This window comes from Mustela putorius, unplaced genomic scaffold, assembly GCF_011764305.1.
Source record: "Mustela putorius furo isolate JIRA1106 unplaced genomic scaffold, ASM1176430v1.1 tig00003909_pilon_pilon_pilon, whole genome shotgun sequence".
Taxonomy (NCBI): domain Eukaryota; kingdom Metazoa; phylum Chordata; class Mammalia; order Carnivora; family Mustelidae; genus Mustela; species Mustela putorius.
The window spans coordinates 10,624,713-10,650,169 of record NW_025422057.1 but is presented as its reverse complement, the minus strand read 5'-3'; the positions used below and the strand labels follow the sequence as shown (position 1 = coordinate 10,650,169).

Genomic DNA, 25,457 nt, shown 5'->3' with positions numbered 1-25,457 from the left:
TAAAACCAGGCTCCTGGGTTTTTCTGCTGGCTTTGTGGGAAGTCATGAGCCCCTGCCTACAGAGGGAAGTCGGAAAGCAGGTCTCATTCTGGAGTGAGCCAGGTGCGACTTCACGCGGAATGGAGTCAAGTCCTAAGTACAAATCGATGTCAGATAGAAGTGAGTCCAGGCCTCATTTCTCTGTGTGGCTTCGGGTTAGGAAAGCATTTGTCCTATTCCATTGCGAGCTTCTTGAGAGGGGGGCTCTGACTTTTGTGTTCATCACTGTCCCTCCCACCCCTGATACATGCCTGGCACATAGTAGGTGCTCATGTAATATTGAGCTTTTGCTGAAATCACCTCACTACAGCTGGCACCTATGTCAATTGTGGGAAGGGACTCTTCCAGTTGGGATCCCCTGGGCCTATATACAGGAAGACAGAGGTCAAGGCTTGCCCTTTAGATGTACAGAGAAGCTCAAAGGAGAAGTCGAGGGAGACCATGGGGCACTCAAGTTGGACCACTTTTCCTCCTGAGGGAGAAATACAGTGAGGAAAAGTCCAGATGCTGTAGTGAGATACCCTGTGGGTTTGTGGCTCTGTCAGGTCCCCAGGAAAGGTGACTTCTGACCTTCTTCCACTGGGCTCTGTCATTTAGAGGCTGTGCAGGCTAGCACCAAGCAGGGAGATAGCAAAGGTGACGGTGCGATAGTGTGGCCATGTGTGTGTTTGATTAAATGTCTGGGCACACACTGTCTGCCAGGTTTCCATCCCTGGCAGGGCCCATGTCCATAGCGGACTCTCCACAGCCTTCTTGTGTGGAGTCCTCAGTGGGGTCAGACCCGTTTCCTCAGGCGCAGACTTCACACTCAATTACTTCCCATCTCTTCCTAGGGCATGGGCTTTTTCACATGGCTGTGTTACCTCTTAGTCAAAGGTTACCTCTTCCAGAACTACAGCATTTCAAAATGTTACCTTTGCTAGAATTTTTTCCTTTTATTTTCAATAAGCAATATTTTAAGATTATAACCCAAATAAATATAAGCTCAGTGCAGGAAACTTCTATAATATGGAGAGGAAAAAGGGAGGAAATTGAAATTATTTATGATCCTACTAGCCAGAGAAAAACCACAGTTAACATTTTGGTTTGTATTCTTTTAGTGGTTTTTTTTCCTTCTCCTCTGCCATAACACGTAATACTTTTCTGCACAAAAGCTCTGCCTTGTCTAAAATATAATTTTGTAACCTGACTTTTCCATTTGGCATTATACCCTCATTATCTTTCTATGCTAATAAATATTCATCCTCAACTTGTTTTTGTAAAAGCTGTGAAGGTTAGCAGGATACACCACCCCAAAATATGCCACTTTGACATAAAGATTATTTGAGTCGAAGGCAGCTGAGACAGATGAGGAAGGCTCCATGCCTTCCCCCTCTTTACCTAAAAGTGGGGCATAAATTTTCAAGAGTTCCCCCCTTCCTTCTGTACCAGGAAGGTCAGAAATTAGTCACTGGAGACAGCCTTGGACGCTATCAGTTTGGAGATGGCATTGGAGAAATTCACATAACAAACCACCACTAGCTTTTATGTGCCATTAGTTTTCTCTCATATACTGACCTTCCTGCAGTTTGCTGCCCTTGAAAGTGCTAAAAACTCTTTTCCTTTGTCCTTTCATTTCTCCACAAATTTATTGTTCTTTACAGGGGATGCTGTACAAGCTGGAGTTTTAAGCACAGCTTTGAGCTACTCATTTTTCCTTGGGTATCTCCCATGTGAAACTATAGGATACATGTTAATAACCTCTTTTTTGTCTTTTTGTTGTTAATCTGTCTTTTTGCATAGGGGTTCCAGCCAAGAACTCAGAAGGGTATCTCCCCTACAGCTGCAACACAGTCCATTAAACTAAGGCAAATAATTTTATACAGTCAGATTGCTGGTGGTGGACATCAGTAGGCTGTTCCTGGGTTCAGGTTGATGTGAACAACACTGAGTTGAACCTTCTGGCTCATGCGTTTTGTGCACATCCCTGATTATATTCTTAGACTTAATTCCTGGATGAGGAATTTCTGGGACAAAGCGTGTTTTTTCTCTACTTCTGCCAAAGGGCAGAAAGGTTATATCAGTTGACATTCCTCTTTGCAGTGCCTAATCTGTCTTGTTCTTCTAATCCTTTCTGCTCAAATGTCCCCTGCTGGAGGAACCTTTGCTGAACATTTTGTTCAGTGTCCCATCCCCCACCCTATTGCATTATCATATCCCCTGTTTTAGTGTTTGAATATACTTATTTTAATCAGAAATGATGCTGTCCATTATATATTGGCATCCCTGTTTGTTGTCTGTCCCCACTCAGCAGGTTGTAAGCTCTGTAAGTACAGGAACCTTGCCTGTTGGGGTCACTGCTACTGGGTAAGGCCCTTCCAACCCTTTTCCATTTCCAACCTACCTGTGCATCTTGGTGTGCAAGACAAGTTTGCTGAATGAATAAATGTTTCCTCACACTGCAAATAACTCATATTATGCATTTTTTGTAAAAAGTTGTTACCTTTATTCTAAAACAAAGGATGAAAAACATAATATAATTTATTGCTGGTGACCAGGGGCCTCAGGTGGTTCTGCGGTTCTTTTTGGTGTACTAAGGTGTAAGGCACCTTTCTCATGCACTAATGGAGGGTTTTAATTAATGTGGTTTTTTTCTTATAGTTTACATGTTTTTCTATCTATGAGAAAGGCTATGGACACTGTTTTCTTAAAGCAAGTGATGTTTCTACTATAATTTGCAGCTGCTAATCTGCAAAGGGCCTTGAAAGGAGATAGTCATCTTATTAGAACTGTGTGTAAAGTAAGAGTGACTAGGTTTAGCTTCAGGTCTAAATAGCTCTCCTGTGGTTAAGTGCTTGAGTATGGGGCATGCCTAGAGGCTTTTTAAATTGTTCACTGGTTCTTAGAGAGGAATGGTCTTGATAGTTGTGTTCTGCATGAGTGAGATACTACAGTTCTTGTTACTGAGTTTGTGTTCCCCTGGAGTACAGCAGGAGACTATATCATCTGGCTACTGTAGTAGTTAGAGGTTGAACAAGTAGCCCATCCAGAGAATACAAACAGTGGCCATGCATCTGGGGCACAGCTGGGCGACGCTGTCAAGCCCCATGCCTCAGGACTCTGAATCTGACCTGCTCTGTCCAGGGTTTTATCAGCTACTTGGATAAAGACATAGACAGCAGGCTTATCAAATTTGCGAATGACACAAAACTGGGATGGAAGTCTAATATGTAGGATAATAGAATCAAGATTCATAAAAATCTTGGCAGGAATGATGGGTCTGAAACTAACAAGGTAAACCCTAACAGGATTACATGTGAAGCCTTGCAGCTCCCTTCTGCAGGGCCAGCAGCAGCTGCCAGCAAAGGGAGAGGCCTGGCTCAAAGGCATTCTGAGTACAGAAGACCAAGCAAGGACTTCAGGCCTCCTAGATGCTAATTTTTAAAATTAATTATGCCTCATATGCTTTATAAAATTAATTATGTCTTGTATGCTATGGATAGCAGTAGGACCTCGAGATCTGGAGGATGGTAAATCTCCTCATAGCACTTCTTTCCTGGAGTACTTTTCTGGTTCCTCTCTCCCACCGTCCTCTCTCAAACTGTACTGGCTTCCAGCCCCCAACTGAGCTCTGACTTTCTCTGGGCAGCTTCCCCTGAACCTGCAAGATGGACAGCGCCCCTTCGTCCCATTACAATGCTCACCGAACCATGTGGCTGTTGTCTGATTGTCCATCTTCTGCTTTGCATCAAGGACACATAGGGCCTCTCTCTGCCTTATTAGATGCTCCTCCCTGAGCAGTGGCCCTATGATTGGCTCACAATAGATGCCCAGTGGATGCTCTGATTGTTGGTATGACCCCTCTCAGAGTACGGGGCAGGATTCTAGACCTCACGCCATTGGATCTTGTACCCCACTTGCCAGTGACAGGTTTGCAGACCCTGTGCTGTGGGGAACAGGGCATGGAATTATAGATGCTTAACTAGACCATGCCCAGGTGTGGACCGCCAAGGAAGGAGAGTGTAGGCCATCCTGGGGGTTCCAGGACCTCATCGAGGATGTCAGAAAGAAAGGACAATGCAGTTCGTCGAATGAAAGAGCTTTAAAACAGGTGCCACTCTCCAGCCACGTCCAGCTGCTTGCCTGGTGGGCACCACCGATTAACCAACTGTGAAAGTGGAGTGCTGGAGGGGGAGTTGAAACCCAGTGATCGTAACAGCCACCACATCAACAGCACACCCTGCCTGGACTCTCCCTGGCTGCCAAACACTTTGTGTCACAGTGCCCCTGGCCTCTGGGTGGGGTTTGGTGCTCCTGCTGTCTGTATGGGACAGATGAAGACACTGAGACCTTCTTCCAAGCCAGCTAGTAAGCCCCTGATAACTGAAATCTGCTCCTACTCCAAGGGACACTGATGCTATGATTCTGCGGCCTTGGGGTTTAGTAACAGCCCCTCCAATGTCTTTAATTACAGAACTTCAGCGGCTGGGACTTTGTGCCTGCTTTGTAGAGGCCCCTTCTGCCTCCTTTGTCTGTTTTCAGGTGGGGAGCTGACCCTCCTCTAGTGCCTCAGTGTATGATCCTGGGAGGCTGGTGCTGGATTCCCCTTTTCTCCCAGGATGGCAAGTGACCCAGCTCATCTGCATTAACACACGACACTTGTCCTCTGCAGGCCTTGAGGTGGTGTGGGGTGATGGCTAGAGCTCCCAGGCCCGAAGCCAGACAACCCTGGGTTTGCGTCCCCGCTGCCATGTAACTAGCTGCAGAATCGCCATCCGATCACTTAAACTCTCCGAACCTCAGCTGTGAAATGTGGAATTAGTCTCCTGTTCTGTAGAGCACTTGACCCCGGAGCCCACTTGACAAAAGATGGCTCACGTTCCCGTCTGCTTCCAGGTTCTCAGCTGTGTGGCCCATGGGCGAGGTTGTTAGAAAGCTGTTGTCTAGATGAGCTGAGCCTTTCCATGAAAACTGGCTGACTCCGGATTTCCACCTGTGTGGGGCTTGAGGGGCTTTTCTGCCTTGTAGGGGCGGAGGGGGTGGAGGGAAGGACGGAATCAAATCCTCAAACTCTCCCGACCTCATGCAGCCCAGGTCAGGTCTGTGTCCAGGCCTCTCTGCCCTTGTCATCCTGGCCTGGCCATGCTTGGCCTTCCCAGTTGTCACGTGCATGTGCGTGTGTGTGCCTGCGAGTGTGTGTGTGTGTGTGTGTGTAGGACACCTACCTCATTTTCCACAACTCTCTCTCATAGCCAGAACTATGATTACAGACCATTTGTGGGAGGGGATATCAGCAAATGTATGAGTGTTTTCTTTGTTGTTTTTGTTTTTGTTTTTATTCTGAACTCGTGGACAGAGAACATCCGTTCCCCAACAGATTCTTTCCTCTGTTAGACGCCAGGTGAGAACTCTGGGTCCTGGAGACATAGCAGCAACCAGACGGAGAAAGTCTTTGCCCCTGTCGAGCTTGTATGCCAGTCCAATGAGAAAGACTAAAATAAGCACAGAAATAAAAATATAGTCTGTTGGATGGTGACGAACGGTTGATGAAAAGGAGGAGAGGGAGGACTGGTTCGCAGCGGGTGCTGCTGTTTCATGCCGAAGTGTTCGAGAACACTGGGCTGACAGGATGCTATTTGAGCACCAGCGTCCCAGTGAAGCAAGTGAAGGGCGAGCCTTGCAGGTGTCTGGGGGGTATGCTCCAGGTCGAGGAAATGGCAAGGACAAAATCCCCGTGTCGGGGCACTCTCGGCAAGTTCAGGGGCCCCGGGGGAAGCCACGTGGCCGGAATCAAGCTAGAGAAGCACAAGTCCCTGAGGGATGTGGATTGGCCAGCCTGTGGATTCCAGACCCTGGGGGGAGGGCCGGATGCCATCCTCACCTCTGCTAGTCCTCACTGCTGGGCCAGTGACAGCCCCAGGATCACAGCTTCAAGTTACAGTTCAGGGTCTAGTGTGGACGCACATGGCTCCCAAGTCCTTGCCGTTCCCGCGGGCGGGGCTGGAGCACGTTTTCCCATCGCTGTCCCTGACCACATCCTCACTGTCCTGGTTCCCTGTGCCCCTGCCCCCAGTTTGGCGGACTCCTGGCCTGCAGAGGGGTGTCCCCCCTTCCCTGAGGAGCGCTCCCTGCTAGGGCTCCATGTCATCTTCATTCAGGTGAGAGTTGGGATAAATTAGACATATTGTTCAAGTTCAGGACAGGGAGTAGGTGCTGTCTTCCATCAGCAGAGGGGGGGCGACCGTGCCAGCGACCTTTCCCAGGCCCCACGGTCGTTTTGAGTGAGGTGGGCTGGAGTAGTTTTGCTCAGGTGCAAACAGCAGAGCTTAAAATAATGCCGAGCTCTGTGGGGATTGTGAAGACTGAGTGCCGTGGCGTGTGTGACGCACTCAGGAGGTGCAGGGGCAGCGTGAGTCCTGTCCAGTGTCTGCCGTGGTCACCATGGGGGCCTGGGGTGGAGGGACATAGACACGGGCGCTGTGCTCACGCAGCTTCCAGCCTGGCGAGACCCCAGCAGTCCCCGGATATCAGTGTGGTAGTAAGTGTCACACAGGAAAGTGGACAAGTGTGATGTCACAGTGACTGGGCAGAGGTCACCTGTGTTATCATTTTGGGGACTTGCTTTGCATCTCTCTTCTTTTCCTGTTCATGTTTGCATGTCATGTCAACAGCAACGACAAAATAGGGGCGCCTGGAATCTTCCCTTTACCTCGCAGTGCGTCGTCACAGTTGGTCACCAGCATGTGGCAGCATGTTGGCCAGCATGTGGCAGAGTCATGTTCTGCAGGGACGTCCACAGCATAATCCCTGGAAACTGTGGATGTGTTACCTTACGTGGCAAAGGGATTTCAGGTCCCACAGGTAGGTAAAGCTGCTCATCGGGTGACCGGGTGTTGGGGAGTGTTAGCAGGTGGGATCTGTCTAATCATGCACGTCTTTGAAGCTGAAGGAAGAGGAGGCAGAGGGGGGGCCGGAGAGGTGCGGGGCGCACAGTTCCAGACCTACTCTTGCTGGCCGTGACGTTGAAGGGGGTCATGAGTTAAAGAATGAAGAAGACCTCTAGAAGCTGGGAAAGGCAAGGAAGTGTTTGTCCTCTGAGCTTCCAGAAGGGAATGCAGCCCTGCTAACACGTCCATCTAAGCCCAGCGGCGAGATATGCAACAGACTTTTTTTTTTTTTATTTTTTTGCGATTTTACTTATTTATTATTAATAAGGGAGAGAGAACACTCACAATTTGGGGGGTGGGTCACGGATGGAGGGTGAGGCAGAAGGACTCTGAAGATATTCCACACGGAGCCCAGAGCTGGACCTGGGGTTTGAGCTCACAAGCCTGACATCAGGACCTGAGCTGAAACCAAGAGTCCGGAGGCTGAACCAACTGAGCCTCCCAGGCACCCCCGCATCCCACTTTTGACCTCTAGAGCTGGTGTTGTTAAAGCCACTAAGTTTGTGACCGTTTGTTACAATAAAAGGAAACTAAAACGGTTGGGTTTCAGCCCCTCCCACCCGCTCCCTGGCTCCCTGGGGATGCGTACTGTGCCACGTTCACTCCGAATTCCCATGCCCGGGGCTGCTTTGGGCTCCGCAGACATTTATTAAACTCTTCGCACGTGCTCCGGGTTGTGCCTCCGAGGTCAGGGCTGGGGTGTGTCCCTTCATCTCTCTCTCCAAATCCAAACCCTTCTTGATGCTGCCCACTGGGAATGGCGGCCAGAGCTTAGGGACCTGCTGCTGGCCCAGGCCAATCTCAGCCCAGGACAGGGCAGCGCAGACCCTGGGGACGCGGTGCTGGCTTAGCTCATGGCTATTGAGGTCTTCGGAGGGGACTCCCTGCAAAACAGAAGGGTTCACGGGTGGAATGCAACACAAGCACACATGTGTTTTGGTGCCGGAAGCTGGATTCCTTGTCACATTTTCAGAAGGACTATTACGGATTGAGAGGTAAAGACAACATCAAAGAGAAAAAACACAGAAAAGAGAAAGGAGCAGAAGTTAAAGGAGATGTGTCCCGTGGGCCCCTCGTAGCCTCCTGCCTGTCTTTTCCCTGCAGAGCGGCTCCAGAGCAGGGACACACCATGGTTCCCCAGAGATTCAGTTTGGGCTGGTCTGGGACAGGGCCAGGCCAGGGGTATTCTTACAAGTTTCTCGAGTGAGTGTGATGTGCAGCTTGGGGTCGAGAAACGTCCCCAGGACCTTCTTGCTCTGTTCTGGTTTCACATCAGAAGCTCTTCAAACCCTAGAAGTCGTTCCGTGGTATTGCTTAGAGGCCACCCAAGGACTTTACACATGGAGAAATGGAGGTTTAGAGAAACACGTGCCCTCTGGAAGGTTAGGAGGCATGCTGGTGGCCTCATGGAGAGCAGGGCCTCCATCTGTAGACTTCCTGATCGGCGTTGCCAAAAACCTCTGACCATGATGTGCCACCAGCTTCCCTCGGTGAGTGGCTTTCTTTCCGATTCTTTAAGGTTTTCTCACTTCTTCCCAAATCCTCCTTTAAAAGAACAGCTGACCCTTGGATGAGAACAGACCCCTCTGTCCCAACCTTTCCCTTGATGAGGCAGGAGCATCTGGTGAGCATGAGCATGGGTTCTGAAGCCACGCAGAGGTGGCTCAGAGATCTGGCGGTGCGGATGCTGCGTGGCCTCTGAGAGCCTCAGTTTGACCCTCCGTAGAATGGAGGGAATGTTAGTCATACTCCAGAGGGTTTGTGTTTTTTTTTTTTCTTTAAGATTTTATTTATTTAATTGACAGGGAGACCTTGAGCGAGAGAACATAAGCAGGGGGAGCAGCGGGACAGGGAGAAGCAGGCTTCCTGCTGAGCAGGGAGCCCGACACGGGACTCGATCCCAGGACCTGACCTGAACATGAACATAATCCCAGCAACGTGATCTGAGCCAAAATCAGATGCTTAATGACTGAGCAACCAGGCGCCCCTTACTTTGGAATGCACTTGGTGGTGGTCGGGCAGTGTACGCACATTGACCTGACGGGGAGTGAGTCCTGTCCCAGAGGGAATGATTGTGAGTTTCCAAGTGCATGTAGGGTTCGAGGACCTCTGGCTTTGGAGCAGAGGCTCCTTGGGCATTTGCACCTCATTTACACCACCTGTGCTGAGGTCCATCTCCTGTAGGAGCCCAGGCTCCCCGGGAAGAGCCGAGCCCCCTTGCTGTAGGATTCAGGGGATTGGCTGCCTTCTTCTGCATGTCTCTATTACATAAAAATTTTCCAGGCAAGTAATTGCAGAATGGGGTACCAAGGAGGATAATAGGGGGAGATAATTGTGAATAAATCAGCTTGATTACACTTTTCCCCAAACTCGATTACCCAAATTTGCAGTGCTGTGCAAAATCTCGAAAGCCAATTAAGACCTTCCAGTGAGGACCGTGGAATCTGGGGACGCCTCTCCGATAAGTCCAGCTGGCTGCCCAACAGGTTGAGAATGGCGAGAATCCCCCTTCTGTTTCTGCTTGGTTATATTTTGGAAACAGCCTGGAAGTTTTATTGTTATGTTTTTGAACAAAGCGATTACATGCACTGGTGAGAAGGTCCTGTCTCTTCTGCTGAGAGTGTGTAGAGCGGTTTAGAAGCACCTGCGGAATTCTACAAGGCAGTCATTCTTCTTCTTTTTCTTTTTCTGTGTGCCGCATCTCTTTTTTAAATTTTAAATCCAATTTACTTAACATACAGGGAATTATTAGTTGCAGAGGTAGATTTGAGGGATTCATCCGTTGCATAAAACACCCAGCGCTCATTCCATCACGTGCCTCCTTCATGCCCATCCCCCAGCCACCCATCCCCCCCTCCAGCAACCCTCAGTCTGACTGGCAGTATTGCCCCGCTGCAGTGGGTACTGATTCATGTGAAGACGCATGATAACACTCATAAAATAGCCAGCTCAAAGACTTGGAAATCATTTAAGGCAGAGAAGCAACAGTTGCCTTCTTTAGCAGTATACTGTTAACCTCCTTTTCCAGTATTCCTTGGTCTTTATGCTCAGTGTTTTCCTAGCTTTACTGAGCTATAATTGACACATAACAGTGCATAAATTTAAGGTGTATAATATGTTGCTCTGGTACATTTGTATATTGAGAAATGATTTTCACTGTAGTATTAGCTAGCACCTGCACTGTGTCACATAATTAGTGTCATCTTTTTTGTGGTAAGAACATTTAAGATCTATCTTAGTACATTTCAAGTCTATAATATAGTATTATTAACTATAATCACCATGCTATACACTAGATCTCTAGAACTTATTCATCTAATAGCTGGACATTGCTACCCCTTGAGCACTGTCTCCCCGTTTCTTCCACCCCCACCTCCATCCCTTGTTAACCATCATTCTAGTCTCTGTTTTTGTGAGCATGGCTTGTTAGATTCCACATATGAGATCATACAGTATTTGTCTTTCTCTGTCTGACCTGTTTCTCTTAGCATAATGCTCTCAAGGTCCATCCATGTTGTCACGAATGGCAGATGTCCTCACTCTTATGGCTGAATGGTATTCCATTGTGTGTGTGTGTGTGTGTGTGTGTGTGTGTGTGTATATATATATACCACATCTTCTATCCATTCATCCATCATTGGACACATAGGGTTCTTCCCATATCTTGGCTATTGTGAATAATGCTGTGGTGAACATGGGCGTGCAGATGTTAGGGGTGAAGATGTCAATTTGGAAAGAGCAAGTTGGGCTGGCATGGTCCTGGGTATACATGTTGTCCCCACTACAGAAGAGCCCAAGTCCTGGGATGGCCTCAGGGAGGGCCTGGAGGGGAGGGAAACTTGGGAAGAAGCAAGTGGGCAGGGAGATGGATCAGAGCATAGGAGGATGGTGGCCCAGGAGCCCAGGGTTAACACTAGCCCCTTTGAGTAGGGTCACAGAACCTTCTCCTTAGGCAAGATGGTGAGGCTTGTTGAATGCACGAGTGAATGAAGGGGGAGTAGAAACTAGCATTTATTGGGCCTGCTTCCTCTATGCCAGTCATCTCATTGATAATAATTCTTTTCCAGATGAGAAACTGAGGCACACAGAAATAGAGTGATTTGGCCAAGGTCAAACCAAAGTATATGTATTTCAGAATCTGTGCTTCTCATTTAACTACCCTGCTGTACTGCAAACGAAGGGATGAGTAAGTGAATAGATTTCCATTTTATTGATAAAGAAGAAATGCCACTGTAAGGGAGATCTTCCTACAGTTACAAGCTAATCAGCTCTTTTGATTCTTGGTCCAGTGTGCTGCTACCTAAAGCCAGGCTGATTCCCGTGTTCTGCTGGCAGACTCTGGGTCTGTCTGCTGCTCCCGGCACTCAGTGCTGCTCTCTGTAGCCTCCCATGGTTGGTGTCCACAGCAATGTCCTCTAGCCCATACTTCCAGAAACAGGGACCTTGGAAATAGCCCAGGATCATGCTTAGAATGCCTGAGTTTGAGCTTCAGTCTTGTTGCTTGTCCTGCTGAATACCCTTGGGCAGGTCAAGGAGGCTCTCTGGGCCTCAGTTTCCCTCTCTGGACAATGGGGACGGCAGTGCCTACTTTTTCATTGTGAGGAGTGATGGAGGGGAGGTGTAACGCGTGCGCAGCAGGCTCCCGGCAGGTAGGAACTACTCAGGCAGCGATCAGCTGACCCATCCTCCCACGCTCGGCTTGCGTCTTCCCCTCCTTTCTGTCTGGATGCCTCTGAAGACAGCATCTCATTGACTGTGTTATTAGGAACCATTTAGACAGTCTTTGTGGGATCAAACCCAGTTCTCAGCAGTGCCAGCGGCTGGGGCCATGATGTCGCTTGCGACAGAGGAGAAAGTGAGGCAAATTGGTGTTTCGGCGGGGGGGGGGGGGGGAGCGGTTGCTGATGGTGCTGGTGGGGGTATAGACACGGCTAAATACACAAGTGCTGTGACCCTGTTCGTCCTAACAAGCCAGTCAACAGATGAGCGCCCCACAAATCCAGGCTCCCTGAGAAGAGAGGGACACACTTGTCCATTGGGGGCTCTGGCCTCATAAAGTGGGGGATCCTGGAGACTGTGAAGTGACCCCCACTCGGGGCCCAGCCAGCGGTCAGCCTATAGCAGCCACAGAGATGAGCCCAGATGTCACATTGTAGAGTCGAGCTGGGGGGATTCACAGCCACAGCGTGAGTGGGGGCAGGTGTGGGTGCTGGACCCCGGGCAGGCTTTGCCCTCCCAAGTGGGCAGTTTCTTCTTAACTCCGTTGTCAGCGGGTTGCCCTGGAGGGATGTGGGCCTGATGTTGCCAGATCAAATTCTTCACTGGAAGCCAGAGATTCAGATTTTGCTGTAAGAGCTCCTGGTTTTTAAATATTGGCCATGAATTATACATTAAAAAAAAAAAGAAGAAAGAAAAAAAGAAAAAAACCACTGAGCTGCCCAGACCAAATGTAGCCATAAGTTGCTTTCAGTCCAAGGGCAGCCAGGTGCCAGCCTCTGGCTGAGGATTCCGTGTGGCAGAAGATTGGGTCTTTATAGAAACAGCTGCCATGGGTTTGTTTAGTCCTGATGCAACATGTGTTTATTGAGCACTTACTGCATGCCAGGCACTGCCCTAAGCCCTGGGGCTACAGCTCTGATCAGAAGCGGACGAGAATCCCTGGTGCCCTCTTGGAGCTGGTGTTGTGCTGTGGCCCTTCCACTCAGCCCGAAGCCGCTGTATCTTTGCAGCAGCGGTGATGACCCAGCTGTTCTCAATCCTTCTTTTAGGATGGTTTCAAGCGAGCAGATGGATCCCGGCCATAGAGCCGAGTCATACTAACAGGCAGCGATTGCTAGGTCCTTGATTCTAGCTGGCCATCTTTGGGGCCACAGAAACCAGCACAGGGGTGTCTGCGACTGTGCAAGGTCAAGCCCAAGTCCACAGGCCAATTTGACTCTGCATTAAGGATTTGAGGGTTTGTATGCAAGTGGTCAGGAAAACACTTAATGATGCCTACAGACAACCAAAGGCTTTGGGGACCAACGTGAACATCCTTTATCTGCTTAAAAACCACAGGCTTGGCCATGCCTCAGGGTAGAGGGGAAACGTCTGCCTTCCCCAGACCTCAGCTGCCGAGCAGGTCGTCATGCCAAGGGCAGGTGTACCCCAGTGTCTTGTCTCATATGCTCCCCACATGCTCTCCACCCTGGCCCCTGCCATCAGCCTTTCCTCAGATCGTGGCTGCCCCCAGCCCTTAGCCTTCCAGTCTGTGGCTGTTTCGTGTCACGCATGTGCCTCCTCTCATCTAGCAGCCCAGCTGAAGATCATTCTAGAACGTGGACAAGCAGGTCATGGAGAACATGGTCAGGGGCTTCGTTCAGGTCAGGGCTCTGCTGCTGTCTGCCAAGGACCTGGGTAAGCAAGGCCTGCTGCCTTCCTGCCGGCTGCCGACTGACACCAGGAGGAAGTCCTATGAGGCTGGAGGGAGGGAACAGCTCAGAGACACTCCAAGGGCCCCTGGCTGGTGTGTCTGAATGAAAATTCCAGCCCAGAAGCCCCTTCAAATTAAGTTCTGTCTTCACTGGGTTTTGTCCTGAGTGTGGAGTGGCATTCTGTTCTGCCCCAGTGTTCTGCTCAGTGTGGCCTGGTCCATGCAATGTAGGGAGAATGTTCCAGAGTGCTTTACGCTCTGGCTCCATTCCTGAAGACTTATTTAATCCAAGAGCGAATGCTTCACTGGGCATTCTGGAGTCAGAGCTTAACTGGAGACGAAGTCTGTTAGCAAAGAAATATATGCTTCCCTCCTGCTTCTTTTACTAGGTTGTTTGTTTGATTGTTTTTTTTTTTTTTTTTTTTTGAGCGGCTTTTGTTTGCCTATGGCTCAGACACCGTGTGGGCAACATTTTCTGCTTGGAGATGTGTCTGGCTTAGAGGATGTTCGTTGCAGAGGGGAGAGCTTTCCTGGGGGAGGGAGGACTCTGAGCTCCAGGAAGCCCTGCATGCAGCCAGTGGAAAGCAGATTCCATGGGTTTCCTGGAGTCCCAAGCTCGGTGGCCTGGCTCTACCCATAGTCACCTGTCACCCACCGCTCCCTGTCACTGACCTCTCACCACCCTAGTTTTTAAGAGTCTGCTTCCCGACATCCAGTCTGGGCAGCATCTGGGCCAGGAAGAGGACTCCTCATTCCCTTGAGCTTGGGGCCCCTCAAGCTGAGGTCTAGGGGTGCAGGTTTTGGAAGGAACCTCCTTTTGTGAAGGATGTGACCTCTTCCCTTGTCTCTCCTTTCTTCTTGCTGAGTTTTTTTCATTATTCTTTGTGTTGTTAGACTTGCCTGAAATGATGCTTTCCAAGGGCATCACTTGCTTTTGTTGATAAAACACTTAATTTGGTAAGTATCTTTTGGGCCAATGAGCAAAATCATTAAAAAAGTTTTTTTGGTGTGGAAATTGTCAAATACCCTCCATCAGTTACCAGCACTTTGATTTCATCCGTTTCCCCCTCCCACACTATTGGTGGAGTATTTTAAAGCAAAGCCCAGACATGGCATCATTTCATACGTCAATGCTTCGAAAACCTCAACCAATGAGAACTTAAAACAACAACAACAACAAAACTGAACCAGTTCCCCAGGAGCAGCATACCATTTGTAAACCCTGATCCAAAGAACACCAGATTTCTTTGAATCAGGACCCAGATAAGGGCCAAACATTCTTATGTGGTATGCATTTTTTTAGGATTTTTTTTTTTTTAAATCTGGAGTTTTCCAGTGATCAGTAGTCTTCATGCCAATCGTTGACTGCTTCTCATGGACCCCAGTTATGATACCCCAATTCTCACGACATTTCAGGTGAGTGTGCTGCTCATTTTACAGATAGGGAGGGGCCTCAGCCACTTCTCCAGGTCATGAAGCCCCAGCTGGACCCAATGTATTCGCTTTTGCAGGCTGCGTATGTGTAGACCAGGATTTTCTGTTTGAATTCAGACAATTAAAATGTTTTCTGCCTTCTGTTTACTTCCAGAGGGGAGGCACCCTCTGCAGAAACGTTCCGAAATTGGTGGATTAAATGTTTGGAGTTCCGGAGTGATGTGAATAGTTTTGAATATGGTGCTTCTGCAAAATAGACTTCCATGTATGCCCCTGCTCTGTGGCAGGCGGGTTTGGGTGTGTCCTGCTTTTTCCATGCTGTGGTTTGAAAATGCTGTTGTGACAGAAGATGACTCTTGGGTAGGGAGCATCTGCTGAGCACAGCACAGTGGGATCTATGTGGAGGTCCTTGTGCACGACCTCACTGTTCCTTCCTCAGTGTGGCCCTGAAGGCGGGGTCGGGGTGGGTGGTGTGCGGGGTATGGTTAGCTGCACTTCTAGAGAGGCACCCAGGGCTCAGAGAGCACGTGTTCTGTGCCTAGGGTCACACAGGTCATAAGCGGCCAAGGTAGAACAGAAGCTTTTCAACTCCCCAGCTCTGCTAACACTGTATTTCCATTGCTCTGTTGCCTCTGTGCTCTTCCCCCCTTTGGGGGTTCCTGCTCCTGGACCCCTCTATACCAGCCTCTCGTCCTGACCAATTTCCACTATACAGAAAAGTTGAAACAGTAGAACGATCTTCCATCCACTCCCCTTAGATGGGGCAATTAACATTTTACGCTATTTGCTTTATTCTGTAGTTATATGTTTTATGTACAATTTTCTGAGCTATTTGAGAGGAAGTTGCTGACAGATCATTATCCTAAGCTCCCTAAATGCATCTCCTAAAAACAAGGCATTCTTCGCCATATCCAAGTGCTATGACACTGAAGGAAATTAGTACTAGTCCCTGATGAGCACCTGATACCTGGTTTGGTCCAGTCCTTGTTATTACCTTAGTTACCCTCTAAATTTCTTTTTATGGCTTTTTTACTTTTTTGACCCAAGATCCAGTCAAATATATGTTACATTTGGTTGTTTTGTCTCTGCAGATTCTTATAGTCTGGAATATTCCTTCTAGCTTTATTCCAGGACTTGTCTAATTATTTGTTTGAGGGTATTTGACTTGTTCTCCTGCCCCTATACTCTGGAAGTGGGATCCAAACACTTGATTAGGGTCAGAGTATACGTATTTGGGAAGAATGTTCCTTGAGGTGCCATGTACTTCGTGCGTCAGAGGCACACGGGTGTCTGTGGTTGCAGTACTGGCAACCACAGGTGGGGGAGGCAGGATAGGGCTGTGTTCCTAAAAGCTGAAGAAGAGCTGGCATGAACAGGGAGTCTTGGGGCGGCGGCTTGGTTTTATTCATGCTGCCTCCTCTGGGTCCTTTCTTGTCCTTCCTGGAGCTGGGTAGGTCAAGGACATTCCCAGGCGTGGCCCACATATTTCCACCACGGTCTAATCCCATAATGTTCAAGAGGGCCTTGGCCAGAGGTATGTGCTCTGATACCCTGTCTTTACCCCATTGACGAGGAGGGATTCCTACCCTGGGGTTTGGGGATGGCTGTACGTGACACTGAAGATGGGACAGAGAGACGGACGGAGTTTCCTGGTCACATATACTCACAGCAGGAGGGGAGGATGCTGCCGGCTGGGCAGGGCCAGGATCTGGAGAGCAAACCAGCAGGGCCTGGGGGAGGCGGGCTCTGTAGTACCAAGAACGTGGGGTGTCCCCGGTTCCTGCAGGAGGATGTGGTTGGCCTATTCCTGGGCTGGGAAGGGCTGGAAACCCAACACTCCAGGATAAGCAGAAATTGCACGTGGTCTCTTGGTAAGGAGGATTGTTTGGTGGGGGGACCTTACCTGAGGAAGCAGAGGGGGCGGGGAGCTTGTGGTCAACCTGTTTGAAGTCCCTGTGGTTTCAGCTTTGAGGGCAGGATGTGATACTGGGCTGTAGTTTAAGGCTTTCCCCCGCAGGCCAACAACATATGCCCGTGCCCTTCTAGCACTTCACATCTTCACCCTGTTTAGAATCTGTCCAAGCCCCCTGAGATAGGCGTTCTTGTCAGCACTACCTGGCAGAGGAAGAGACCAAGGCCAGGAAGGGCGGTGCCTTGCCCAAGGTCACGCAGCCAGTAAGGGAGAGTGGAAATCCAGCCCAGGCTGCCCCTCCGGAGTCTGTGCCCATGGAGGGGGAAGGGCATGAGTGTTGGAGCCAGGCTCTGCCTGCGCCTCGGCCCCGGGTAGCAGTCGCCCTCGCTCAGCCTGCCTTCTATCCTTCGTGAGGCTCGCTGCAGAGAAGAGAGAGCCGTTCCTCATCTGGCCAGGCTGGTCTCCTGGATGACATTCTCCCAGGGGCAGGTGAGTGGCAGGTAGCTCTGGTGCAGGGGCACCTGCTTGTCCCAGGAGCCGGGAGGAAGGGGCTGGCGGAAGCAACTTCTCGGGGGCTTCACGTCTCTCGTGATTTCTTCCCTCCCCTCCTTCACGACAAACATCCAACTGACCTCAGTCTTCCCCCTGACTGAGAACTGATATCCCGTGTTGCCTTTCCCAAGAGTAAGGCTCTATTTCTAATTGTGGAAAACGATACCTCTCACTAAAATAATTGCAGATGTCTTTACAGTGGTGGGCAATGCCTGCGTGTGCGTGTGTGTGCGTGGGTGTATCTGCATGTTCCTTCCTTAAAGTTCCAGAGTGTGCTCAGGAGGACGTGCGATAATGGACATTCCATGGCACGTGGAGCTGTGATGACTTAGGCAAGAGACCCTTCTCCTTGTGGCCTCAGTTCCCCCAACTCTAAAATGGGGATAACAGCAGTTGCTGTCTCACTGGGCTCTTACGGAGAGTAAATGAGTAACGTTGGAAAGCGTCCAGTCAAGGGCATGGTGCAAGATGGCTCCGAACATGGTAACTAGCTATTTTTTATAAAAATTGTTACTCTTGTCTTTGGGGCAGCCAGTGACCAGACTCAGGAGAAGGCTGTTCGGGGGCACGTCCCTGGCCTGCTGGCTCATAGAGATGATTAATCAGCATGTTCTCTCTGTAGCTTCATTTTACCCCAGCCCCAGGACTAATGGTAAATCCAGTCCCCTCCTCCCTCGGTAGTAGCTGCCTGTCTGCTGACCACATCCAAAGCCCAATTGTCCATGGTTTCCCTCTTGCATGAGAGAGGCCCGCTAGAGAGGACAAATTGAACTAGAGAGTTCAATTAAGAAATGGGCTTTACTTTGTTCTTGCTTGGAAAACTTCTCTCTCATGAGTCTTGATTTTCCCTCCTGCATGTTGCAAGGTTCAGAAGTGACTGCCCAGGTCCTTGTTGGCTCACAGAATGGCCCTGTGGTGAGTGGTAGTTGTTGACATCCTGTCTGATTCTCTTCCCTGGTAGGGGATCATGGGAAGGGGTATCCTTCTCAGATCCACAGTGTGTCCTCAGCTCTGTTCATGCCCACGTTGCAGGAAGAGCATTTGGTTGAGGCATCCAGTGCCCCCAGACACCATGCCAGACCCCAACTTTTCTTACCACTAATGATAGCAATATTATTACTGCCCTGGAAGGTACGGTCATCCTGGGAGGGGTTGCGGGGGGAGGGATATGAAGTCTCAGAGAGGTTAAGTGATTTTTCTCAAGCCACCCAGTGGGCAAATGCCAAAGCAGGGATTTACACCAAGTTTAAGGGTCTGGTTAAGTTCATTTTTCAGTATAATCGTGTGTTGTTTTCGGTTGGGAGTAAAGGAGGTAGGAATCTGTGTCTAGTATGTGACTGAAGTGTTAACCTTTTCTTGAAAAGGGTATGTTATCAAGGTCCATGACTTTAAGATCATTGGCAAGTCTGTGGAGTCTTTTAGAAGATAATGGGGAGATTCTGGGCCTTTGAGAACTTGACTTTGGGTTAGAAGAGGTATGGGGGACAGAGGCATCACTAAATCCTTGCTAGTGTGATGTCAAGATGAGCCATTCTTCTGGTTTCCTAACTCTGGGCTAAATCTGTTGGCACATTCGGTATGTGAACAGTGATAGATACACATCCTATAACATTTCCAGGGGTCAAGGTTCTTATAAGTGGCTCTAGGCTAGAGGCTCTCTCTTGGGTCCAACTACTGGAACGCTCCTAATCTGGCATCTCCTCAGAGCAGGGTGGGCTGGTGATCTGTGTAGACAGCACTCTGATACCTGTAACTGAAGACTTCAACATCTCATTCCCCAATCAGTTGGCACTGAGGGTCCCCTGACTGTAATCTTTGCAAGAGCGGGGACCACATATGTTTTGTTCACCAGGGTTCATAGAGCAATACCAGGCATATCACAGGCACTCAGTAAGGGTTTGCTGAGCGAGTAAACAGTAGGCAGAGTTGATGGTCTGCTGTCTGTCCCCTACTGCACTCCTTCCTATACAAGCAGATATCATAGGCTGTTTGAAGTCATGCTGGACTGTGGAAACAGGACTGGCCACCAAGAGAAAAAGAAAGACAGGGGGGCGCGGGGAGGAGATAGGAACCCAGCCTAAGGAGGACATACACATTAATTAAAGAGAGAATTGCCTAGCATAAAGTTAGAATAACATCTTTGAATCTTCACAGTGTATGCTTCCCAAGTTCTTCCGACTGCATTATCAGAAAGCTGGGGAGAAGGCAGAAACACGGATCTCCTTTGCCAAGAATTGATAGGGAGTTTGATTAAGATAATTGTCAAATTCAAACAGCCAAGAAATGAAAGAAGCATGACTTGGATCCACATCCAACAGCAAGTTACCTGACTTTGGGCAGTTAGAATCTTCACAAAAGAAAATGACATGTTTACTTTAGTAGTAACTCCTTTCTTTTCCCATCAAAATGTTTTGACCTGCTTCCATGACCACAGCAGTGCTGGAGAGAATTTTATGGGCTTCGTGAAGTGATTTCAGAGGACAGATGGGGTGTCCCCACTTCTGCACTCATGGTGGGGGCAGCTGCTGTTGGTCTTCCTCACCTGTCCCTCCGTCCTCGCTGCCTCGCGGGGAAGCTCTGGAGGTCCTTCAGAGAGAGGGCAGGCGAGACTCCCAGGCAACAGTGCCGAAGTGGAATTTAATAGCCGTATTTGGTTTTCATTGTATTTATTTTGACGTTTACCAGCTGTTTATGGAGGGAATGCTGATTTCATAATTAAGCCCTGACATGACGTTTCTTCTAGGCTTTTAGTTTACAAAGTCTCACGGAGAGTCATGGTCTGGGAGGAGGGGGGATAGGGCAAAATTGGCTAACTTGGTTCTTAAAAGGCCAAAACGGGGAAGCACCCCATTTCCTGCCAGAGAGCTGTGTGTGTCTGACTCTAGGGCTCCTGTGCATCCCCTAGGGGTTTTTATTAAAAATGAAGTTTCTGATTCAGTAGATCTGGGCTAAGTCCCAAGATTCTGCATTTTTCATAAGTTTCTTGCCTGTGAGGTGGATGCCTTAGCCCCTTGTGAATCAAAGGTTGACCACAGGTCAGCAGCACTGGCACCACGGGGCAGCCGGCTGGAGTTGCCAGCTCTCTGTCCCCTCCCGGGACTGGTTGTTCCGTAAGTACAAGACTTGTGCCCTGAAAGCTGGGTTTCTGTTTCCTGGCGTCCAGACCACCTCCAGAGAGCTTGTGGAAGGGGGTTTCCAGGCCTGCGATGTCCTTTCGTGGTCACCACCCTCTACCGTCTCCAGAACTTTCCATCTCACCGCGGGCCCATCTCTGCCCTTGTTTGCTTTCGGAGACCCACGTCCTCTGCGTAGCTGCCTCACTGTCTGGATTCCCGCAGGCAGACACTGGTGGCTGGAGCGTGGCTGGAGAAGGGACATCTATCTTTCTTGGCTCTGCTGCTCCCGGAGGATATAATTTGCTTGATAAATGCGTTCTGGCTGCAGCTCCTTGGGGTGGGATGTGGAAGTGTGCAAAAGGCTGGCTGCATGAGGCTTTATAAAAAATAGCCAAGAGGGTCATAACATCTGGGGGACAAGCCGGGTGAAGAGGGATGTGCTCCGTGGTTGGCCGACTGCGTGGGGAAGGCGCGCAGACCAAGGTCCCGGGGCCTCCGAGAGGGGAGCCGTGGGCCCATTGCAGTGATGACAGCTGGGGGGTGGCATATCATTATTTTAAACCCAATTTTGTCATCTTAAGCAGCCTCTCTCTGGTGGGACCTTGCTATATCCCTGCCAAGAAGGGGCATCCACCCCCCCCTCTTGAATCTGGGCTGACCGCAGGACTCACACGTCACCAGATGACACAAGACCTCTGAGACTAGGTCTGAAAAGACATTCAGCCTCTGCCTGGCTCTGTTGGACCCCCATTCTGAACTGAGTTCGCCAGCCGGAGAACTGGGCTGGTGGGTCAGTCTGACAAAGCAAACCATACCCCTGCGGGCTCTGTCCCCCCGGCCCCCTTTCTGCCCCGTTTTCCTCTTGGCGGTGTTTGCTTTCCCTCCGCCTGGGTGTTGTGGGCTCCTGGGGTGTGGGAGGGGTTGGGAGGGTCCTGAGAGGAAGATGTGGGTGCATAATGCTGTCTGGTTTCTTGGCAGCAGCCCCAGAATCCTCCCCGTGTCTCTTTTCTTTTCCTCCCTTCCTTTCTGTGCTCCTCCTGCCCAACCTAGTCTTCTCTGGGAGGCTTTTCTTGCTCACTCTGCCCCCTACTGGTGGAGAAGTGTCAGCACCATCAGGGGAAGGGAGGGAAGGAGCCCTTGGTTCTTTTGTAAGGTGGTTCCTGGCGCTCCTTCACCTTTGCTCCATGTTGAGCACATTTCCTTCCCAGAGCTGCGCTGCTGGCCTGGCCTTGCCCCACTCTGAGACCCCCCCACCCCTATTCTGCCCTTCGGCTCCTAGTTCACTTTGAAGTCCGGACTTCTATGGTCTTTGTATGTCAGCTTTGCCGCTGGTCCTTCATGCCCAGAATTGGGCTTTGGCGGCAGGTGCTGACAGAAGGTTCTACAGAGTCTCAGTAATTCAGTTCATGTTCCACTCCCAGGGCAGCCTGTTATTCCCTTCTCCTCCCCCAGAGGCTGGATTCTCCACCGAGGGCCTGTGGCCGTGGCCTTCTCGGGAACTACAGGTGACAGATGAGCACTCAAGCCCTCACGTATCTGTCTTTGTTTTGTTTCAGTTTCACAGAATTTTTGGACCCATTCCAGAGAGTCATCCAGCCAGAAGAGATCTGGCTCTACAAAAATCCTTTGGTGCAGTCTGACAACATACCTACCCGCCTCATGTTTGTAAGTACTGTGATTTCATGGCTGATTTGACCAGTCTCCCAAGTATGAACCAGATGGGTTTCCGTTTTTGCTCTTCTGTCCCCTGGCTGAAGACTGTGAGCTTTCCAGAAGAAAGAGGAGGGGAGCAGCCCATCACATGAAACTCAGTTCCAGATCATGACGGACGCTGCTTGGTCATGTGAGAACTGGTAATCGACCTGCCACTTTGGAAAGAGAAGGGACCCACTTACCTGAGCTGGGCCGAGTTGTTTCCCAAGTATTTACAGTAAAATCAGACCAGAAACCGATTTCCCTGCTCCATCTCCTTCTAGGATAAAACTCGATTTTACCAGACTCAGGCACCATCGAGGGTGCTGTGAATGGCTCTTCTGGTTCTAGCTGGTCAGGCATCCACGGATGAGACTGCCTTGTATGACTCAGTCCCAAGATAGTGTTTTGTGTCTTTCTGCCTCTAGAGTGAATGGCCCAGCATCCAGAGAGCTGGTGGATATAGTGGCCTTACTTTTACCTCTTCACCTTGACCCCCCCCATGGCAATCAAGGCCTTTTATATTTCATTTCCGATGTGCCGGACCCTTTGTTGAGAGCTTGGGAAAGAAGATTAGCTCATTGAATCCCACCCATCATTCCAGTGAGAAAGTGGTTAGTCTTGTCCGCATTTGCAGGTGCAGAATTGCGTCCCAGAGAAAGGAGGGAACGTGCCCAGATCCACACAGCTAGTGAGTGCCAGAGCCAGGATTCAGATCCAAGCAGCCACCTCTGAGCCCGGTCTCCGCCCTGAGGCTGCCTTGTAGAGTAGGGGCCCAGTGTCCAGGACTCCTTGTGGATGCTGATCGCCTCCTGGGGAATTGCCATCAGGCCTTTCTGTAGCAGAGGAAATATTTAAGCTCCTCTTTGTTACAGAACAGTAATATGACTTTTGGGTGGCCAGCCATCTGGCTTGAAGTTTATCCCTGCTGACCAGCCATTGTGTCTTGTGCCTCTGGGAACGTAAGGGATGGGGCCAGAGATTTCTTAGGGCACACGAGGAATCTTTTGACATTTTGAAAGAAATCCCTCCAATGTTATGTAAGGAAATCTTATTAATTAGTGATGATTAAAAGGATCTTTGTGTCTGCAAACATCCTGAAATGCTCAGAACATCACATCAGCTTTGAAGTAGTATTTTAGTATTTTTTTTTAGATTTTATTTATTTATTTGACAGACAGAGATCACAAGTAGGCAGAGAGGCAGGCAGAGAGAGACGGGGGGGATGCAGGCTCCCTGCCAGGCAGAGAGCCCGATGCGGGGCTCGATCCCAGGACCCTGAGATCATGACCTGAGCCGAAGGCAGAGACTTTAACCCACTGAGCCACCAGGTGCCCTTTAATTACTCTTTAATAATTGCTTTTCCACTGGAAACTAAGCTGGGTTTTTGTAAATTTCAGGGAAATTGAAGAGTTTAGGCATTACCTAACACTTGAATATGAAAATTAGACTTTTTCTATTTCTGCTCCAACTCAAATCTCCTATAAATCCTAGCCATAGAGGAATTTGCATATGTCTAACTAGTTTACTCCATGGTTTTGAAAGGGGGAAGATCCTACTTCCCACTTATCCACATTCCTCCCAGGTTTCACATTTTATGTGCTATAAAACACAATTTGGAGATGAGTGTTCATGTGGGATATGGTGAGAAATTTATGCCTGTGTCCTAGATTTATGAACAATGGATTGTTTTGAAGTCTAGATACCAATGCCACAAAAATTCTGGCTGCAGATACGAGTAGGAGGGGGCGCATTTGCATGTTGGCAGTGGAGGACCCAAGGCAGTAAAGGAGTTATTCAGTGCTGTGATTCTCAGAGAATAGAAGTGTATTCAGCCTCAAATCCTGATTCCTACCCTCGAGTCCCCTAATGAGATAAGTTCAACCTTTCGTTTTGTTAATAGTAGTTGATGCATTTCATTCATTGGGTCACAAGATTTAGTACAATTCCATTATAACCCAAGGAAAGCAGTAGATATTTTTATAATACACGTAACACAAAGAGGAAAAATACTTTGTTACCGCATTAATTAGATTTTTTTCCTCCTGGATTTTAGTAAACGTTTAATATAAAATATCATTTGTTTGCTTTGATCCTTTAAAGCCTTCAGATATTTATGGAAGACTGTAATAAAACATGTTTTTGTAATTTTTTTAATAACTATGTTGGTTTCATTAGAAAGCTCAAGTTTTGCTACTTAATAATAAAAAAAGTCCTGGGGTCTCTTTTACTTTTGGTTGGAATGTTTTAATTTAAAGGCAACATTTTTCACTTTTTAACCAAAGTGTTACTGGAAGACAGCTCGTAATTATCCAGATGTCTTTTGATTGGGAAATTAGGCCTCTGGAGGGGTGTGTGAGTGTGTATGTGTGTGTGTGTGTGTGTGTGTGTGTGTGTGTACATGTGTGCATTTTAGAGGAGCAGAGTGAATGGTGATCATATCACCCAGAAGCCCCTTCATTTGTTCTGTCTTTGGCACTTTGAGTGAAGATGACTATGTCTGTCAGCCTGGAAACTGAATGTAGTTGGGTTGTTTGATTCTGAGAGTTTGTTTCTCTTGATGACTCTGGGTTCCTGGTGAGCAGAGAGACAGACTGAGATTTCTTTTCACATATACTCAGTCTTGAATTAGCATTTCCTGGGTGTTCACAGACCATTAGCTGTCTTTATGGAAGGCTGCTTCCTTATTCAAAAGATGTCATGGTTCTTTCCTGAGTGTGTGGGGTTTATCATATCATCTTTGGAAATCTTCTTTTTGGTGTAGGGAGACTTTGTGCTGGATTTTGCTTTTTAGAATACTTTTTGTTGCTCTCTTAGTAGTTGTGTCTTTGTACATTCAGGGGACACTCCAGGAACCTGCTGTGGGTTAGGAAAGCCATAGGAGCTTCAGGTGATGGGAAGTCAAGTGAGAACTCGGAATGGGGGGTTTCTTTAGAGATATCCTTAGAGGGTATCCTGGGGGAGATTGCACTAAAGAAAAACAGAATTTAGAAAGGGCTAGAGGCTCATTCAAACTTATAGGGAGCCTCATCGTCACCCTTACCCATATCATCATCACCATCATCATCACCATCACCTCTATCATCATTATCATCATCTACCATCATCATCACCACTACCATCACCATCATCAGCATCATCACCACCACCATTACCCATGTCATCATCCTTAACTATCATCACCATCACCGCCATCATTACCATCATCATCACTATCACCCCATCATCACCACCATTATGATCACCATCAACATCATCATCATCACCATCACGCCGTCATCACCACCATCATCACCATTATCACCACCATCATCACCATCATCACCACCATCATCATCATCATCACCATCATCACCATCACCACCATCATCATC

At 48.8% G+C, this 25,457-nt stretch overlaps 1 protein-coding gene across 7 annotated transcripts in view; it reads left to right on the top strand.

Annotated features, from left to right (window-relative positions):
* The window catches only part of PLPP4 (phospholipid phosphatase 4), a 219,104-nt gene that overhangs the window by 122,458 nt on the left and 71,189 nt on the right, over positions 1–25,457 (top strand). For 6 of the 7 annotated variants that reach the window (XM_045068860.1, XM_045068859.1, XM_004751815.2 and 3 more), the window contains one exon: positions 21,948–22,056. In XM_045068860.1, the coding sequence (XP_044924795.1) occupies positions 21,948–22,056 (109 nt within the window). Of the gene's footprint in view, positions 1–6,668; positions 6,880–21,947; positions 22,057–25,457 lie in introns of those variants that run through there. The other variant, XM_004751814.2, reaches the window with a different exon arrangement.